General features: G+C 34.8%; 1 protein-coding gene across 12 annotated transcripts in view; it reads right to left on the bottom strand.

Annotated features, from left to right (window-relative positions):
* The window catches only part of EHBP1 (EH domain binding protein 1), a 422,624-nt gene that overhangs the window by 139,510 nt on the left and 265,305 nt on the right, over positions 1-17,809 (bottom strand). For all 12 annotated transcript variants that reach the window (XM_033124978.1, XM_033124981.1, XM_033124988.1 and 9 more), the window contains one exon: positions 16,122-16,311. In XM_033124978.1, the coding sequence (XP_032980869.1) occupies positions 16,122-16,311 (190 nt within the window). The remainder of the gene's footprint in view (positions 1-16,121; positions 16,312-17,809) is intronic.

The following is a 17,809-nucleotide window of genomic DNA, read 5'->3' on the forward strand; positions in this document are numbered from 1 at the left end:
CCTCCAGCTACTTCATGTGTTTTTCTCTCCTTTTGTTGAATTTATCTCCTTTTATTGAATTATTTCTGAAAATCTTTCCTCTATTCTCTCTTCTTGTTTGAAAGTTGAACTTTCAATATTCTTTGTATCCTTTTAATAGTTGCCATAAAAAGTACAATATGCTTACTTAACTAATATCTAAAGAGCAATCAATAAATATCATTACCTTTCTCGATAATTTAAGGATCTTAGAATGCATCAGTGTACTTATCCTCACTCCCAGGTTATATATTATTATTATGTATTTTAATTCTTTTATTGTTTTACATTGTCAATTTGTGCTTAAATTTATCCACATATTTGCCACTGTGTGATCTTCTTCCTTGATTCTTGACTTTCTCATGACTATTTTCCTCCTGCCCAAGTTACGTGTTTTAGAATTCCCTTTAATAAGGGTCTGCTGGTAACAAATTTAGTTGTCTAAAAAGGTCTTTATTTTTGTCCTCATTTTTGAAAGATATTTTCACTGGACATACAATTCTTGCTTGGCAGTTATTTTCTATTTTCTTTCATCATATGGAAGATAACATCGAACTGTCTTTGATTTCTATTGATGCTTTTGAGAAATCATCCGTGTTCCTTTGAAGGTATTTTGGCTTTTTCCCACCCTTGGGCTTATCAAAATTCTTCCTGTCTTTCTGTCTGCCTATCCATCCATCCATCCATCCATCCATCCATTCATTTACCTGCCTATCAATTGATCAATCATCTTCCGAAGTTTCACTATGAGGTCTCTGGGTTTGCAGTTTTTTTACCCTTATTGAGATTTACTAGGCTTCTTGAATCAGCACACTACAGCTTTCATCAGTTTTAAAAAGTTCTCAGACATTATCTCTTCAAATATAATCTCTGCTCTATGCTTTCTTTTCCCTCTCAGAGTCTTACTAGAATTATATTACATTTTACTCAATCCTTCAGGTCTTGTTTTTCTTAATTTTTATAATGGAAAATTTCAACAGTAAAATATTATAATGAACCCTATGTAACCACCTCTCAGCTTCAAAAGTTATCAACATTTTTTCCAAGTTGTTTCATCATTCCCTCCAAATATCATCTCCTACACACATTTATTAAAACACATCCAAGAATCCAAGAATTTCAACAGTAAACAATCCAATATATATCTCTAAAAGATAAGTATATTTATAATTTCTCCTCCCCTCCTCTTTTTGCCAGTATCATTTGTCCTGGAGGACTTCCCACATTTTGTTTTGTTTGATTGTATCTTCATGGTTTTGTTTGATTGTATCTTCATTTCACATATTCCTCCCCAAGTATTTCTTGTAAACTGGTAGTTATTACAACGGGTGGCTTGACTAGATCTCAGGTGAATTCTTTGGCAAGAATACTTTACAGGTAATTCCACATACTTCCTATTGCAATATATCAAGAGGCACAAAATGACTGGTTGTCTTACTCTTAATGATATTAAATTGATCACTACAGTTGAGTATTGTCAGCCCGATCGATTCACCTATTATAAAACCTTTCCTCTAATGGTTTTAGCAGTCATGTTGATTGTTGCTAGATCCATTATTTCATTAGAGATTATAAAAATTCTGAGTTTTTAATATCATTCGTTCTGCATTTCATAGCTATAATTCTTCTATGGGGAAGAACTTCCCCTCACAGCTATTTAATTATCTTGGAATACACTTCATTAAGGAAAGTCAGGATAAATACTTGACTCTTTTCCTTTATTTATCAATTTATACAATAATGAGTTGGTACCCTAGCAACTTCCAAAGTCAACTATTTGGGTATTATCACTACAAATTCATGAATTTTTATATTTTTATATATTTTTATATAATTTTTATATATTTGATATTTTTCAATCCGTTTGCAGACTTTTTTTTTTTTTGAAATACGCTCCACTCTCTCCAGCATTTAATGTTACAAAAGCATCTGATAATAAAAATCTTTCCTTTTAGGTAATGTATCTTTGAAAAATCAAAAGTACTGGATATGTCTAGGTTTGGATCTCATTCTACTTGTCTTGCCTGGTACTTGTGAGCCCTTTTAATGTAAAGACTCAAGTCTTTCTTCAGCTCACATAAATTCTCTTCTCTTCCTTTGATAATTATTTTCCTCATGTCTTCTCATCTCTACAACCCCCATTATAAATATAATGAATTTCCTAACTTTATCCTTTATTCTTATTTTTCCTTCCATTATTTTAATCTCTTCACTTTCACATTGAATTCTAAAGAGAAATTTTCAAGTCTGTCTTCTAGTTGATTAATTTGATGATCTGCAATATTCTACCAAGTGCTTATAATTTTTAAAATTTAAAATTGTATTTTTTCATATCTAAGAGCTCTTTCCTATTCTCAAATGATGACTTTTTACCATACTTTAGGGAACATTTTAAATCTACAGAAAAGTTACAAGTATAGTACAATAAAAACCCATATATTCTTTATCTAGATTCACCCATGATTAACATTTTGACTCAGATCATTATTTTTGGTGACTACTTGCTCTTGTTTCATTTATTTTATTTATTTATCTTTTTTTAAAATTTCTTTTCAATTCCAGTTGACATACGATGTTATAACAGTTTCAGGTATACAATCACATGATGATTAGACATTTATATAACTTATGAAGTGATCACCCTGATTAGGTCTAGTACCCATGTGATACTTCACATAGTTATTACAATATCACTGGCTATATTTCCTATGCTGTACTTTACAACCTGTGACTATTTTTATAACTGGCAATTTGTTCTTCTTAACCTCTTCACCTTTTTCACTCACCCCTCATACCCACCACCATCTAGCAACCATCAATTTATTCTCTGTATCTATGAACTTGTTCCTGTATTGTTGTTCATTTGTTTTGTTTTTTAGATTCCACATATAAGTGAAATCATCGGTATTTGTCTTTCTCTGTCTGACTTATTTCTTGTGTTTCATTTATTAATGGAATGTCCAGTCAAAACACACTAAAATGTTAATTAGAAGTTTTTAAAAATTATCTTTTTGTTTTTGTGGTAAGTTTGTTTTACAAAAGGTCATTTGCTCTGATGGCTAGGATCGGTCCTCTTTTATTGACCAACTTTTTGCGCAAAAATTTCAGGAGGCACTCATTTTCAGGTTCATGCATGACACTGAGAGTATCTTCTTAAGAACAAGGTACCTATTGCCAAACTTAAGGGGACACTTACTCTTGGGTTTAACAAGTGCCAAGTTTGCATGGATATAAAAAAGCAACCTTTCAAAAGCACATTTAATTATTTTACAAAATGTGTTTCAAAGACAAGCATTCTAATCACTGTTTATTTTTCAAACAAGACTTTAGCATTTTTATTGCTCCTATTGAATACAGTCATAAAAATCAAGAGGCAAGTTCTTAATGATATTCTCAACGCTTTGGTTGCTGATTCTTTCCGTTTGTAAAGACCTGTATGTGGTTTACTGCTACTGGACATTTGTCTGTCATAATTGACCCATCTGTGCACTAGGGCTGGGACTAGAGTGAGGCAAAGCAGTGCCTAGAGCACAAGACTGAAGGAGGCATTCACTCTTAGGGCGGTGCAAAGGTAGCATCTGCACTTGCACCAACCTGAGAGGAAGTACCCCTTCAAATTTTGTGCCCCAGGAACTTCTCTTGCCTCAATGTAGTCCAGGCCCTGCAGTACATGTCCAAATACATTTTAGAATTGATATTGTAGGTGATGAAAAAAGGAATGTTTCTCAATATCCTCACCAATAATGTTTTCAGACATCATTATACAGAGGGTGCCAAAAAAATGTGTACACACTTTAAGAAAGGAAAACTGTATTAAAATTGTAATACTCTATATACCGATAACAAAAGATGAATACAAGTCACGTTTGACTTCTGCAATTACAAGAGGTGCTCAAAGTGGTTACCATTAGCGTCCAGACACTTCTGATTACGGCGAACTACTGCTTGAGCAACGTTGACCAAAGTGTCCACTTGTATACATTTTTTGGCACCCCTGGTATAAATGTAGTGAGCTGATTTTAAAGAAAATACTATTTAACTTTTGATAGCTTGGGTTTTTTGTTCGTGTATGCATGGGTTTTTTGTTGTTGCATTCTATTATATTGTTCCTAGACTTCTTTATACTCAATTATAAAATATTCTGTTGATTTTCCTTTAAAGTTTACATGCTTGGTTTTGAAACGACAGTTATTATTCAGCTTTTCTCACAGAAGAAACACCAAGATTTAGGCTCCTTTGCACTGCTCAAAGAACTCACACTCTAACATCTATGGCAGAGTCTGCTAACTGTTCCCTAATATCCATTCTACTTTTCTTTCTTAATAATAGAACACTTGATTTTTATATGGGTAATACAATTACCCAGAATAAAGATTCATTTTCTAGTATTTCTTGCTAGAGGTAGGTGTGGCTGTTTTTTGTCCTTTCTTCTTGTTGACTGGAATCGGGCATCTTGAGCCACAAAGTAGAAGATGTCTATGCTGAGGATGGTGGGGCACCAAAATAGAAGACTGGGTCCCTGATGACTCTGTGAGGCTACTGTATCAGCACTGGGCTATTAACATTTTTAAACAGAGATACAATTTTTTTTCTTTTATTTAAACTGTCATTTGGGGCTTCCTGTAGCCCACAGGTAATCCTAATTCCAACTTGAATTCCATTAACTAGAGACTCATGTGATTAATAAGATCTTAAAAAATAATTCTGGAAGGCTCCACATACAAATTAAGAAAAAGCCATTGATGGGATGGCCAGATGGCTCAGTTGGTTAGAATGCGAGTTCTGAACAATAGGTTTGCCGGTTCGATTCCCACATGGGCCAGTGAGCTGCGCCCTCCACAACTAGATTGAAGACAACGAGCTGCCGCTGAGCTTCCAGAGGGGTGGCCAGATGGCTCAAGTTGGTTAGAGCGCGAGCTCTCAACAAGAAGGTTGCTGGTTCAATTCCCGCATGGGATGGTGGGCTGCACCCCCTGCAACTAAGATTGAAAATGGCGACTGGACCTGGAGCTGAGTTGAGCCCTCCACAACTAGACTGAAGGACAACAACGTGGAGCTGATGGGTCCTGGAGAAACACACTGTTCCTCAATATTCCTCAATAAAGTTTAAAAAAGAAAAAGCAGTTGATTTAATGTAATTTGTTCTTAACCTTTAGCTAAAGTCAGCCACAGTAAAAGAAGGGTAGCTTTGTTGGGGGAGAAACTAAATTCCACAACATAAACTATTTTGCAGGGAGAAAGCAAGCTTAACTAAATTATCATTAAAAAAGTAAAGGCAGATCGAAGGCATTCCAGAGACAGAAGCAGGTGCAACAGAGGTTGATTCCTGAGGCCTTGCTGTATTCTCTGCCTAGGGTTTTACAATACAAAATTTCCTTGGGTCTTTATGTTATCCATTTTGCTTAAGAAAAAAAAAATCGACCAAATAGCTTGTTTCTATTAGTTATCCCAAAGAGTACTAACCAAGAACAGCTGATACATACAGGAGTGCCCCATTTATTCAGCATTATTGAGGAACGGTATTCTGATAAGGTATTCCGGTAAGTAAATAATTTATAGGTAACTTCAGTTTACCTTTTTCCCACAGCTGTCGCTGAATGCAGCTTGGCATTTTATTTTACAAAGTAACTGTGTATTTATTATCGTATTCAATTAAATTTGATCTTCATTCTATTTATGATTTTCCTTGGAAGGTTTGAAACATTTTCAATTTACATGTGAGGAAATTAATAGTCTGATTATGTGGTTATTGTCTTTCAGCATGAATGGCCTGTAGGTACCATTCTGCACAGTTATGCATAGACAGAAATGGGTAAAGAACTTTCTAGAAGGAGGTCTTTATGTGCAAGGCTGAAAGCGGTGTTTGCTCTGTGGTTTGAATTTGCTGCCGGGACCAATCAAAGACTGCTGTGTGTAACTTTCAGTTTGATTTAGCCTGGGCTTCCCACAGTTACTGCAATCTGTAATCAAGTTCAAAAACATCCATGTGCAAAATGAGGTCTCTGTCAGAACTTTCTAGAAAGAGGTAAAAATATGAGTGAAGGCTTCAGTTACAAGTATTTAGCAAGGCCTTGAGATATGGTGGTTTCACTTTTAGAGATGGAGCAAGTGGAAAGTAGTATCACGGTCAACCACTGGAGCTCCACCAATCAGGATCTTTGAGGAAGACCTTCCCCACTTGACCAGGCTCATTTCATCATCAAATGTGCAGTGGGGCTCTTTTCTATGCTATCACAAAAGTGTACGTTTAATTTGTTTGAGTCATTTATGTTATTAATAGTTGGCTGTTCATAATGTGATTTTTATGGAATTGCATACACTACAGTGTTTAATAAAATACTTTAGCAGATATATCTGGCAATAATGTCATTTTTGTTCCCAAGCTCTTTCTTGTAATTTGGATTCCATTTTATACTAAGTAGCATAGTGGTTAGGCATTTATATAATTTATATGATCCCCCAATAAGTCTAGTACCCATATGACACCATACATAGTTTTTACAATACTATGTTCCCCATACTGTATTTCACATCCCCGTGACTATTTTGTGACTGCCCATTTAGACCGCCTAATCTCTTCACCTTTCTCACCCATCCCCCCCAAGACCCTCCCATCTAGCAACCATCAGTTTGTTCTCTGTATCTATGTATCTCTTTCTGTTTTGTTTGTTCACTTATTCTGTTCTTTGGATTCCACATATAAGTGAGATCATATGGTGTTTGTCTTTCTCAGTCTGACCTATTTAGCATAAAATCTTCTAGGTGGATCCATGCTGTTGAAAATGGTAAGATTTCATTCTTCTTTATGGCAGAGTAATACTCCATTGTACAAATGTACCACAATTTCTTTATCCAATCATCTATTGAAGGGCATTTCAGTTGTTTCCATATCTTGGCTATTGTGAATAGTGCTGCAGTAGACACAAGGGTGCATATAGTTTTTCAAATTAGTATTTTCGATTTTATTTGGATAAATACCCAGGAGTGAAATTGCTGAGTCATAAGGTAGTTCTATTTTTAATTTTTTGAGGAACTTCCATACAGTTTTCTAAAGTGGCTGCACCAATTTGTAATCCCACCAACAGTACATAAGGGTTCCCTATTGTCCACATTCTCACCAATGCTTGTTGTCTGTTGCTTTACAGATGATAACCATTCTGACAGAAGTGAGGTAGGTATATCATTGTGGTTTTTATTTGCATTTCTCTAATGATTAGCGATGTTGAGAATCTTTTCATATGTCTATTGGCCATCTTTGGAGACATGTCTGTTCAGGTCCTCTGCCAATTTTTAAATTGGATTGTTAATTTTTGTGGTGCTGATTTGTATGAGTTTTTTTTTTTTATAATAAACGGTGGATATTAACTCCTTATCAGATAAATCATTCATTAACAAATATCTTCTCTCATTCAGTAGGGTGTCTTTTTGTTTTGTTGATGGTTTCCTTTACTGTGAAAAAACTTTTCAGTTTGATGTAGTCCCATTTCTCTATTCTTTCTTTTGTTTCCCTTGCCCAAGGAGATGTCAGTAAAAATATTACTAAGGGTAATGTCTGAGAGTTTACCTCCTACATTTTCTTCTTACATTTAAGTCTTTAATCCACATAGAGTTTATTCCTGTATATGGAGTAAGAAGGCAATCCAGCTTCATTTTTTTGCATGTATCTGTCCAGTTTTTCCAGCACCATTTATTGAAAGGACTGTCTTTACCCCAATGTAAATCTTGTTTCTTTTGTCATAGCTTAAATGACCATAAAGGATGGGTTTATTTCTGGGCTCTCTACTCTGTTCCGTTGATCTATGTGTCTCTTTTTATGCCAATACCATGCTGTTTTGATTACTATGGCTTAGTATAATTTGATATCAGGTGGTGTAATACTTCCAGCTTTGTTCTTTTTCAAAACTGCCATGGCTATATAAGGTCTTTTATGGTTCCATGTAAATTTTAGTATTTTTTGTTCTAGTTCTGTGAAAAATGTCACTAGTATTTTGATAGTGATTGCACTGAATCTATAGATTGCTTTGGGTAGCATGGACAATTTAACTATATTCATTCTTCCTATCCATGAGCATGGTACATATTTACATTTTTATCTTTAATTTCTCTCTTCAAAATCTTATAATTTTTCTGAGTACAGGTCTTTTATGTCTGGCTAAATTTATAAGTATTTTATTTATTTTTTTGATGTGATTGTAAATGGGATTGTTTACTTAATTTTCTTTTGTTATAGTTCACTGTTGGTGTATAAAAATGCAACCAATTTGCAAATATTAATTTTGTACCCTGTTAATTTACTAAATAATTTTATCAGTTCTAATAGTTTTTGGTGGAATCTTTTGGGTTCTCTATATAAAGTATCACGTCTTCTGCAAATAACAACACTTTTACTTCTTCCTTTCCCATTTGGATGCCTTTTGTATTTCTTTTCTTCTCTGATTGCTATGCCTAGGACTTCCAGAGCTATGCTGAATAAAAGTGGTGAAAGTGGTCATCCTTGTCTCGTTCCTGATCTTAGGGGACTGCTTTTAGCTTTTCCCCATTGAGTACATTAGCTATAGGCTTGACATATAAGGTCTTTATTACACTGAGATATGTTCCCTCTATTCCCCCTTTACTGAGAGTTTTTATCATAAATGGATGCTAGATTTTGTCAAATGACTTTTCTGCATCTATTGATATGACCTATGATTTTTATTTTTCATTTTGTTTATGTGGTTTATCATGTTAATTGATTTGTGGATATTGAACCAAACCTTGCATACCAGGAATGAATCCCATGCAATTGTGGGGTATAATCATTTTAATGGTTTGCTAAGATTTTGTTGAGGATTTATGCATCTATGTTCATCAGGGATATTGACCTATAGTGTTCTTTTTCTGTAATGTCTGTCTGGTTTTACAATCAGGGTAATGGTGGCCTCATAAAATGACCTTGGGAGGCTTCCCTCCGCTTCGATTTTTTGGAATAGTTTTAGAAGATTTTCGTTGTTGTTGTTACTGTTGTCCTTGTTTTTTTTTTTTGTTTCTTTTTTAGTTTATTGCAGTGACAATATTTGTCAAGTTACACAGATTTCAGGTGTACAATTCTATAATACATCATCGATATTTCACATTAGGTGTTCACCACCCAGAGTCAGTTCTCCTTCCATCACCATATATTTGACCCAATTTACCCTCTTCTAGAACCCTGCTCCCCTTTTACCCTTTGGTAACCACTAAACTATTGTATATGTCTATGAGTTTTTGTTTCTTCATTTCAATCCAATTAAAAAATGGGCAGAGGACCTGAAGAGACTGTTCTCCAAAGAGGACATACAAATAGCCAATAGACATATGAAAAAATGCTCAACATCGGTAATCATCAGAGAAATGCAAATAAAAACCACAATGAGATATCACCTCACCCCAGTTAGAATGGCTATCATCAACAAGACAAATAGTAACAAGTGTTGGAGAGGCTGTGGAGAAAAAGGAAGCCTCATACACTGCTGGTGGGAATGGAGATTGGTGCAGCTGCTATGGAAGGCAGTGTGGAGGTTCCTCAAAAAATTAAGAATACAATTACCATATGACCCAGCAGTCCCTCTCCTGGGTATTTACTCAAAAAATCTGAAAACATTTATCCATAAAGACATATGTGCTCCAATGTTCATTGCAGCTTTATTTTTGGTGGCCAAGACATGGAAACCACCAAAGTGTCCTTCGATAAATGAATGGATAAACAAATTGTGGTATATATACACAATGGATGAAATAGTACCATTTGTGACAACATGGATGGATCTTGAGATTATAATGCTAAGCAAAATAAGTTGTACAGAAAAAGCAGAGAACCTTATGATTTCACTGATATGTGAAAACTGAAAACATATATATATATATATATATATATATATATATATATATATATAATTGAAACACATATAAAACTGAAAACAACAAAAGAACAAGACAAATTGATTTCTTTCTTGATCTCATTGCTGAGCCATTCGTTATTTAGTACCATGTTATTCAGCCTCCGTGTGTTTGAGTGCTCTTCAGTTTTTTTCTTGTAGTTGATTTCTAGTTCCATCAAGACACTTGATATGATTTCGATATTCTTAAACTTACTGAGACTTGTTCTGTGGCCTAACATGTAGTCTATCTTGGAAAATGTTTCATGTACACTTAAAAAAAGTGTATATTCTGCTACTTTGGGGTGTAATGCTATAAAAACATCAATTAAATACATCCGGTCTAGTGTGTCATTTAAGGCTGCTGTTTCCATGTTGATTTTCTGTCTGGAAGATCTATCCATTGGTGTCAGTGGGGTGTAAAGCCCCCCACTATGATTGCGTTACTGTTGATCTCTGCCTTTATGATGGTCAATATTTGATATGTGTGTGTGTGTGTGTGTGTGTGTATTTAGGTGCTCCTATGTTGGGTGCATAAATGTTTACTATGGTGGTGCCCTTTTGTTAGATTCATCCCTTTATTATTATGTAATGTCCTTCTTTGTCTCTTATTTATAGCCTTCATTTTAAAGACTATTTTTTCCAGTATAAGTATTGCTATCCCAGCTTTTTTCTCATTTCTAGTGCATGAAATATCTTTTTCCACCCACTTACTTTCAGTCTGTGTGTGTCTTTTGATCTGAGGTGGGTCTTTTGTAGACAGCATAAGCATGGGTCTTGTTTTCTTATCCATTCAACTACCTTGTGTCTTTTGATTGGATCATTTAATCCATTTACATTTAAAGTGATTATTGACAGGTACAGTCAATGCAATTTTAATACTCATATTTTCGATCTTCGCTTGTTGGTTTTCTCCTTTCTTCTGCTTAAAGGAGTCTTTTATATTTCTTGTAATACTGGCTTGGTGGTAATGATTTCTTTAGCCATTTCTTGACTGGGAAGCTCTTTATTTCGCCTTTAATTTTAAATAATAGCCTTGTTGGGTAGAGCACTCTTGGTTGTAGGCTGTTGTTTTTCATCACTTTGAATATTTTCTGCCACTCCCTTCTAACCTGCAAAGTTTTTCTTGAGAAATCATCTGATAGTCTTATGGACTATCAGATGCTTGTAAGTTAACAAATTGTCTTTCTCTTACTGCTCTTAGGATTCTCTGTCTTTAACTTTTGCCATTGTAATTATGATGTGTCTTGCTGTAGGCCTGTTTGGGTTCATCTTATTTGGGACTCTGCATTTCCTAGGCTTTGTGTTTATTTTGTTTACCAGGTTAGGGAAGTTTTCAGTCATTATTTCTTCAAATAGGTTCTCGATCCCTTGCACCCTCTCTTCTCCTTCTGGTACTCCTATGATGCAAATGTTATTATTACACTTGATATTGTCCCAAAGGTCCCTTAAACTATCTTCATTATTCTTTATTCTTTTTTCCTTTTTGTTGTTCTGATTGGGTATTTTCTGCTGCCCTATCTTCTAAATCGCTGGTTGGATCCTCTGCTTCATCTAATCTGCTGTTGATTCCTAATAGTGTATTCTTCGGTTATTGTATTCTTCATTTATGACTGGCTCTTTTTTATGGTTTCTATGTCCTTCTTTATGCTTACTATCTCTTTGTTGAAATTCTCACTAAGTTCCTTAAGTATTCTTATAACTAGTGTTTTAAACTCTGTCTCTTGTAGGTTGGTTGCCTCCACTTCATTTAGCTCTATTTCTGGAGGTTTCTCCTGTTCTTTTATTTGGGACATGCTTCTGTGTTTCTGCATTCTGGCTGCTTCTTTGTGTTTGCTTCTATGTATCAGGTAGATCTCCTATAACTCTCAGTCTTTGCTGGATGGCCTTATGTAGTATGTGTCCTGTGTGGCCCAATGGCACAATCTTCCTGAGCTCCTGTGAGTGTGTCCCAGAAGTGTCCCTTGTGTGCGTTGTGTGTATTCTCCTGTTATAGTTGAGCCTAGATTACTTTTGGCGTATCAGTGGGTGGGATTGACTCCCAGGCTGACTAACTGTGAGAGCTGCCTTTGCCACAGTATATGAGCTGCTGTGTGGGGACTGACCCTTCTGAGTGCGGTTTGTCCCTGTGGGCTCTTGAGCCTATTAAGTACCCTTTGGGTGTGCCACCTGTGAGGCTAACCAGGTAGTGCTTTGGTGTTGTCTGAAGCCAGTCTCCAGGTGTGTTGTTTCTGTTGTCTCTTGGAAGAGGCTCCCAGGCAGGCTTCTAAATTGTCTTTTTAAAAAGTATAGTTTTTATCATTTCACAAATGCAGAAATCAATGCTCTGAACAATGGAGTTTATGTAGATTCATGACACTGAGGATTCCTTGGGTCCTTAGCTGCCTTTGGGGGTAATCTGAATTTTATTTGCAATATAAGAACATGTTTGTTATCACTTTGTTTAAATTCTGGTCTGAATTCTTTTTCATAAATTTCCTTAAAAATAAGTAGCTTCAGGTGACAGGTAGGGAAATTAGTCATCTGTCTGAGCAGTTGTCATTCTATGACAATGAATGTTCTTCAGCCTCTGCAGTCAGTTGCCATTCAGTGCAGTTTGGCATTCTGCTACACAAAACAATTGAGGTGTAATATCCTTTTATTATTTGACTAAAATTTAAGCCTGGTTTTTTCAAAAGCTTTATTTGAACTATTGTTTCCTTTTCAATTTACACATAAGGAAAATAACTGGCCAGAAAGCATACTTTTTTTAAGTATTAAAGCTTTTCAATAATTTTAACGAAAATGTTTGGATGTGAAACACTTTCCTAAATAGAATACTCTATACAAAGCATAGTAAGACTCTTTCATGTTGACTCAAGGTTGCCAAAATGGTCAATTATTATACTCTGCTTTAATACTGCAAAAACTCCAGGAATGTATGCAGTCTACTGTGAACACATATATTCCTATGATGAGTAAACCCCATACTCCTGTGCTTTCACACCTGCTATTTATCATTTTTAAAATTATTGTCAGTATGCCATTGATTCTAATCTTCTTTTTTATCTCACACATTATTGTGTAGCTAGTGTTTTCTTTTTTTGATTTGGCAATGGTCCATTTGTTTCCCAAATGAAATCTTACACAAATTCTAACATATAAAATAAATAAACGTGAATTTGTGCTGTAGAAGTGGAACAGAGGGTACAGTGCCCTATTGCTAAGCCTCCATACCTGGTCTCCAGTGCTGAACACCAAGGCATCTGATGAAACCCCAGGCCACCACCAAACAGTTTAATACCCTTGATCTAACCTAGGAGTGACTTCCTCTCTTGAAGGATAATTTTTTTTTTTAAGGAAATGTTATCTTGTATCATGTACAGAAGGCAATAACAACAAAAAATTCATGATCTCAGTACTCTGTAACCTCTAGTAGTATAACAAACAAAAACAGAAATAAAACATGTGTAAGGTTTGAAAATTCAAATATAGTAAGGTTAAAAAAGAAAAAGCAAGACCTTCCTCAAGCTTGTGTATACACTCTATCCTACCAAGACCCTTCTCCTCAAAGGTAATCATTATTAAGTTACTTGTAATTCCTTCCATAATGTATGTGTATATGTCTATGTGTGTGTGTGTGTATTTGTATGTGTGTACGTAGTAAATATATATAGTATATAATGCTTTTTAAATAAAACTTTATACAGACAGATATTATACTATATACGCTGTTATCTACTTTGTGTTTTTCACTTAATAATACATCAGCGATCTTTTATAAAATTAATTTTTCACAGTTGCATATACATAGTCGTTATCCAAACTAACTGCCAGATCAGCCGAAGGTTACTGTAGATATGACTGATTATGTTTCTACTGTCTGTGTCTGAGCATTACGAGGCAATTTCCAAGAGAAGCAGGGTGGTAAAATGTTCAGTCTTTCCTACAAACATCATTAATTCCACAATTTATCTACAATGGAACAGTATCCTCAAGATAATGTAAAAAATAGCCATGTTATACTTCACTACAACAGAACTTGATCACCATCTGTAAAAATGTTTCTACGAAAAAACATATTTAGAGCTCCAACATGGAAATGGAAATACCTCTCTAGAGGTAACGCAGCACAGTGAGAAAATTACTAGTTTTAGATCAAAAAGACCTGGACTTTAATCCTGGTACTGTCACTACTAGTTTTATAACTTCGAGCAAGTTACTTAACTAAGATTCAGTTTCTCATATGTAAAATGGAGGTAATGGTATATATTTCTCAGGTTTTTCTATGGATCAAATGACACAATAGAACATTGCCTAGCACACAATAGGCATTGTTAAGTTCCTTTCCATTCCCCTACAAAGAGATTAGTATTTCTTGATGAGGTTCAAACTCCTGATGGACTATAGAAGAGGATGGGGCAGGGAATAGGCAATGGACTAGAGATTTGGGAGACGGGCTAGGTTCAATTATTCTTGATGGTTAGAATGGATAAAGGACCTAAATAGCTTCTTGACTCTGACTAGTGCCCTGTTACTTTTTTTTTTTTTAAAGATTTTATTGGGGGAAGGGGAACAGGAATTTATTGAGGAACAGTGTGTACTTATGGGACTTTTTTCAAGTCAAGTCAATTCCAGCCATGGAGGCGCAGCTCAGGTCCAGGTCCAGTCGCCAGAGCCCACGCTCTAGCCAACTGAGCCATCCGGAAGCTCAGCAGCAGCTCAGCTCAAGGTGTAAACCTCCTCTTTCCGTTAACCTTCAAATAAAATCTGAACAGTTATGTGAGTAGCAGCAATTTCTGAATTATATGTACCAAACTTTCTGATCTTTAATAAATAGTGAATTTTTCTCTTTAACACTTGTCAGTTAAGTTTCAGCAATAAAGACGACTTAATTTCAAAAAAAAAAAAAAACCTTAGTTGTGGGGGGCGCAGCCCACCATTCCTTGCGGGAGTCGAGGAGTCGAACCGGCAACCTTGTGGTTGAGAGTCTGCACTCCAACAAACTGAGCCACCCGTCCGTCCCTGTTACTGTCTTTTTTTACACCCCTCATGGGTACAGTAATTGGCCATCTCTTTTGCTTTATATTTACACCATTTGCTGCTTTCATTTAGAGTCCCCCATCCACCTTTGCCTAGCCAATTGCAAGACAGAATTTAGTCATAGTTTCTTCTCCTAAAGTTATAGGGATAAAAAATACCTGATATAAAAACAAACACCCAGAGACTAACTTCTGGAATAGCAACGTGAAGACCTCAGTGAACTTAATCTCCTTTTAAAACAATGAAAATACGGGCAAATAAACTATTTCAGAACTCTGGCATTTAATGAAAGCCACAGAATGAAGTGAAAAATCCAAGAGAAACTATTGAACCTGAATGCCCTTAAGAAAAACTGCAGCCCAGGCACCTGAGGTAGAGTATGGTCCAAATACCACACAATTAATGAAAATGCCATTTCCAATCCTGTCTGTACAGGCTAAGAGAGCTATGACTTTATCCCTCTGAGTTCAAGTTCACCTGATTTTTCCCCTTAACTACCTCTGAGAATTACATAATGTAATATGGTAACAACAACAAAACACCCATAAGTAGGTGAGCAAAAGTTATTTACCTAAAAAATACTTACTAAATCCAACATTTCTACCTTACACATGGAAGATATACTATTTGCAGGCAAACCAAACCATTTAAAAGTTTCAGGCTTTTGTTCCAACACTGTTTTATCTTTCCATATTTATTATGCATAAAAATTTGTTTTAAAAAAGTAAAAATAAGGCCAAAATTGTAACAACATAAATCAAAGTGACAATATTCAAATTCTTCAACAAAACCATTTCTCTGCACTGAGCCTTAATCTTTCCAGTACATTTCTCAAAGGATGATTTCTTCTCCTTCCTCTATATCAGTGTAAGTTGTCCCTCACCCTTAGCTGCTTTAGATTATTCTTTGTTTAAAGCACCAACAATACACTTGTAATGCCTTTATTCCTCTGATTTCAAAATATCATTTTAAAAACAAATCTTAACCCAAACTACCTAACTCATACTATACTGTAAACTTATTCTCCCAAATATATATATACAATGATGCAGTATAACGGATTTACTTGGATTGTATTTTTAAATCATCAAAAATAGCTAACAATAACTTTCCTTAATTTTAATTAAATTGCATGGGGTGGAGGAAGTGCAAATGTTAATACATGTTTTACTAAGAATAAACTCCTACCTTAGGAGAAGTGGAGAGATCTCTTCCTGCAGAAACAACTGTGTTTTCATTTACTCCTCCTGTCTTTAGTGAGATGGCTGGTGGGGCTGGGGCTTTTCTTTTCACTCTCTTTTCAGTTTCCAGTTCTTGAATTGGATTTACCAAATTATTTGGAGGAGGAGTTGGCTTAGGCTCATAAAAAGGATTTGATCTAAATGAAAGAAGAATTATTAAATATCTCTTAAAAATTAAATGTCTCTTAAAAATATTTTATTTCTAACTAAAATAATAAAATATGTTCATTTATAAAACTAGAAAATACTGAAAATAAGGAAATACCCAAACCAGTGATAACCTACAATTTGGAAACAATCACGGTTAATCTTGTGTTTTGTTAAACGTTAACAGGAAAATTTTTTCCTTTGAAAAAGTATTTTTTTAACACAAGATTAACTCAGCTCTTATTTATACAGACCGTTAAAAAAATATTTTTAATAATAATAAATACTATATATTCATACCCAAGGAAAAAGAAATTAGATGTAACAATATAGGTTTTTTAATGCTCCTCACACCAAACATCTTTTTCCTTGCATTTCATCCCTTCCTCTGTGTTAAATTTTCCTCTCCTTAGGGAACATCTTTTAGAAGTTCATTCAGTGAGGTTCTATTAATAATAAATTCTCCCAAGAGTTGGAAATGTCTTATTTCATCCTAACACTTAAATGATAGTTTAGCTGGGTAGAGAATTCTAGTTATCAGTTAATTCATCTCAGCATTTTGAAGATAATCAGCCTATTGTTGCTCTTTCGTCATTTTTTTATCTCTGGTTGCTCTTTGTTTTTGTTTTGAGCAATTTTACTATATGTCTAGGTGTGAATTTCTTTGAATGTATCCTGTTTGAGGCTATATTTCCTGAGTCTGAAGATTCATGTGTTTCCTTACTTATGAAAAATTATGAGCCATTATCTCTTTGATAGTCTCTTCTTTATTTTCTCTATTCTCTTCTTTAGAAAATCTTACTAGATATATGTCGAACTATCTCCTTCATATTTTTACAAATTTATATTCCTCCTGTACTATATTCTGGGCAATTCCCTCACATCTATAGTCCAGTTAACTTTTTCTCTCTTCATCTGTGTCTAATATAAGGAATTTTTAATTTCAGCAAACTATTTTTGTATATGGCTGTATGTATAATACCTCAGGTACAGAGATTTGAGTCATTAATCATTTAAACATATTTGTTTTACAGTCCCTATCTGATAAATTTATTATTTGAAGAAGTTCTTGCATATATAATTCTGGTGTTTCTTTTGTCTCCTGATTCTTTCTCTTAGTAAACTGTTTCCTTGTGTGTTTTGTAATTCTAGATTGTGAGTTTAGTGCTTAATCTGAGGAAACTCTTTGTAATCGGAGCTGGGAGTGCCTCTCTTCAGAATGTTCTATGAATTGATGTACTTGCATTTGCCAAGTACTTTAGAAGGCACTTATATGTTACTTTCTTGGCTTGGAGGTTCCCAGACAATCCTGTCAATATAATGTCAAATCCATATGACCTGTGCTTATAACTTCTTTTTTTTTTTCCCCTCTACCTAGAGTCTAGGCTCAGGCAGAAAATCTTCCTTGTTAACTCTCTTTATGAGTAGATGGATTTTTTTCCTCATTAGTTATTTATACACACAAGTTTGTGGTGTATATGATGAATA

This window comes from Rhinolophus ferrumequinum, chromosome 13 (genome assembly GCF_004115265.2).
Source record: "Rhinolophus ferrumequinum isolate MPI-CBG mRhiFer1 chromosome 13, mRhiFer1_v1.p, whole genome shotgun sequence".
In the NCBI taxonomy this organism is placed as follows: domain Eukaryota; kingdom Metazoa; phylum Chordata; class Mammalia; order Chiroptera; family Rhinolophidae; genus Rhinolophus; species Rhinolophus ferrumequinum.